This window comes from Plectropomus leopardus, unplaced genomic scaffold (assembly GCF_008729295.1).
Source record: "Plectropomus leopardus isolate mb unplaced genomic scaffold, YSFRI_Pleo_2.0 unplaced_scaffold12523, whole genome shotgun sequence".
Taxonomy (NCBI): domain Eukaryota; kingdom Metazoa; phylum Chordata; class Actinopteri; order Perciformes; family Serranidae; genus Plectropomus; species Plectropomus leopardus.
In genome coordinates, this window is record NW_024613308.1 from 1 (window position 1) to 2,977 (window position 2,977).

The 2,977-nt window shown below is 44.5% G+C and overlaps 1 protein-coding gene across 1 annotated transcript; it reads right to left on the minus strand.

The window, feature by feature from the left end:
* Nucleotides 1-1,417: 1,417 nt before the first annotated feature.
* On the minus strand, nt 1,418-2,571 carry LOC121963791 (phospholipid phosphatase 6-like). The gene is made up of 2 exons (XM_042514036.1): nt 1,577-2,571; nt 1,418-1,483 (listed from the first exon to the last, which is right to left on the minus strand). The coding sequence occupies exons 1-2, from the start codon at nt 2,061-2,063 to the stop codon at nt 1,458-1,460; spliced, it is 513 nt and encodes a 170-aa protein (XP_042369970.1). The 5' UTR covers nt 2,064-2,571; the 3' UTR covers nt 1,418-1,457.
* Nucleotides 2,572-2,977: the final 406 nt, after the last annotated feature.

Here is a 2,977-nt window from a genome sequence, read left to right on the forward strand (position 1 = left end):
GTCAGAAAATGGTGAAAAATATACAGCGCTATTTGCTCGAGCCCAAGGTTGCATCCTAAAATCGACACACCACTGAGAAAAGAAGGCAAATTCTCACATTTGCTGAAAGCTGAAGCCAGTGGCTGTGCAGCTTTTTTATGTAAATGAATGACTTGTGGGCCATCGTCTCTGACCCACTGACTGATGTCATCATTTCCACTGGCTAATAAACCCCCACGCATTAAGAAAGACATTTTCAACTCCCCAAAAAGTCAGGTGGCATGGCACTACCCAGCCTTATCCAGTATTAGCGGAGGACAGACCTGAGATATGTCCCTCGTGGACCCAACTGGAACTACTGTCATCAGGACTCTCCCTCACTTATTTAATTACTTCACAACATTTCCCAAAACCCAGTTATCACCAAATCAATCAAGATCTGGACACAATTCTGCAAACACTTCACACTGGACAAACCCTCTACTTTAACCCCTGTTTTTTAACGCTAGTGCTGTTTGCTAAAGTTAGAGATTTGGATGGACAACTTGAAACTGCAGTTCTTCTGTGTGCCTCTCAGTCATATGCTGGCTCCCTAAATTGGCACTCAATCATCAAAACTTTGAGTGCTCCTGCTCAAACTGTAACAGCTTAAAATAAAATATACACCCAGGTTTACGAAGGGGATCTGAGTAAGGCCTAAAATCATCAAAACCTGGTTGCCTTTCCTTAGTTATTTTGAAACCTTGCCTTTTGATTAATATGTAACTGTCATATATGAATTGGTTTATTTATGTACTGCATGTGCATAAGCCAAGACGAGTTATCTCTATCTCTCTGGTGTATATATTTATTTTTACTTTTAAAAAAATGTTCCCCCTATTTTGGTTATTTGTGTAAACCTGGGTGGGAGGGTGTGGGTGGGCAATATGCACGCTTTTTAATTAATTAATTTTATCGACGATCATTACAATTAAACACAGACAAATAATGCAAAATGGCAAATATCGGCTCTGATAATCGTCTATGCTGATAATATGTCGACCCCTGCTCGTAATCTGCAGACACAATTTTAAATTATTCTGATCGAGGCAACAACAAAAAAATAAATCTCGATCCCGACATATTTTGTATATATAGCTACATTTTGAGCAAACTTAACAAACTTAACAATTAGATATAGATTAGATATAATTAGTTTTGCTTTACTTTTTCAAGGCTATTGGTTTCCAAGATTATTTTAGGTGAGCTCAATTTATCAGATTAGACAGTGCAGTGGCTACAAACACAGGTGGATTAACGCTTGAACAACAGGTGTCTTCTGCATGTGAGAGTATGCAGTTCTGGTGAAGGAAAGGCAAAATGGGTCACAGAATGAACATAAATAGTCATGAGGGGTGGGACCACCTGTGAGTTCTGACAGAGGAGGTGCGCATGGGAGGGAAGACGTCAGTGACACAAATACTGCACCTCAGCCAGGCTCAGTCAGTGGTGCCAAGAGACCTGTCTGCATAAGCAAGGATTTCTGTGCGTTAATTCTTTCCTGGAGGAACACGCACAGTGAAAACATATGGAGTAACAGAAATAGCAGAGTGTTTACCCATGAGGAGGTTGAGCATGACTTCTTGTCCTGCAGCGCTGTCACTCTTGTATAGACAGTAGGCGGTCCCAGCCAGCCAGGGGATGCCATGTCCCGATATCTCTATCAGTTTCATTAACGGACGCACACTCCCCCAGGACGAGTCCTCGCAGGCGCACACCCCCAGCCGCTTGGACATCCACAGGTCGATGGCGAGAAGGGAGCTGAGCGCAACGCGGATGAAGGAAGGGTTGAGCCGTATACCGTCCTCCTCTGGCAGCCCCTGTCCGCTTCCCGTGGAGGAGCTAGAGCCCCGGCGCCGAGTGGGGCTCTCCGAGGCTCGGAGGCGGGCGGTGGTCGGGTCGGAGCCCTGCCGCTGGAGGAGATGCGGCGGAGAAGACCGGTTCAGCGGCTTAGTCAGCGACATGAACTCATAGCGGCCGTTGGAGCTGCCGAGCACTGGGCTTCCTCCGCTGCGAACGGGGTTTTTAGCTTTGGGAGAAGGCATTATATCCGATTAACCCCCAACGTGGACAGTTCAGTGTGATGTAGTTGACCCGCAGTGGTAAATTGTCTGCAGTGCCGTGCCTGTTGTCGCTCCTTTAATTCATCTGTTGTACGTTTTACAATTCTTATCACGTCCTGAAACACCGAGCTGCATCGCCATCTTTGTTGCTCTAACCGCAAAGCTGTCTGGGAAATGGTGTTTTTTTTGTTTTAGAAACGTGCACGTGATCGGCTTCCTCTGACTTATGCTATGCATTAAATCACCCCTAAATTAGATATAAAATAAAGTACAATAAATAATTGAAATAATTCTTATTTCTGATTTAAGCACCAAAATAATCCCTAAATTGTGCCTCCCTGGAAAGAAAATTACGCACCTCTAAAACGTCCCAAAGGCAAGCAAAGCACCGCACAATCTGATCTGAAATGTGGTGAGTTGTGCACTATTTGACAACCCATCCTGTGATTAAAAAGTGGAAAAAATACCTCTTTTTTAATGATGTTTACAATTTGCGCCCCATATCACCTCACATTCTTCCTTCTACAGATACCAGTTTATGAGCAGAAAAGGGCGAATGCATGCTTTATTTTTTCTTGCATTGTTCATCTAGCTCCAGGTGATGAAGTGCAAAAACAGCCAACGATGGTGTGAGTAAAGGAGGACACCACATGCCGCGCGTAAAAGCGCACGGAGGGCGCATAAGCACACATTTCACACAGTGAACATATGTTGGGGGAGCATGATGCGGGAAGATTGTTACGCACTGTGGCAGTCCAAGAGGCTCCTATAAATGAGTTAAAGAGTGTATGCCAGCTTTTAACGCAAATAAGGGGTCTCTACCATGGGTGACTGTGTGCGTAAAATGCCCAGAGCTGATAGCCTGTCATTGGTCGAAGAAGATGATCGATCAGTCA

Coding starts and splice junctions, on each gene's coding strand:
- LOC121963791 (XM_042514036.1), bottom strand. CDS start 2,063: ATGCCTTCTCCCAAAGCTAAAAACCCCGTTCGCAGCGGAGGAAGCCCA. Junction 1,484..1,576: donor CATGCTCAACCTCCTCATGG/GTAAACACTCTG, acceptor TTGCTTATGCAG/ACAGGTCTCTTGGCACCACT.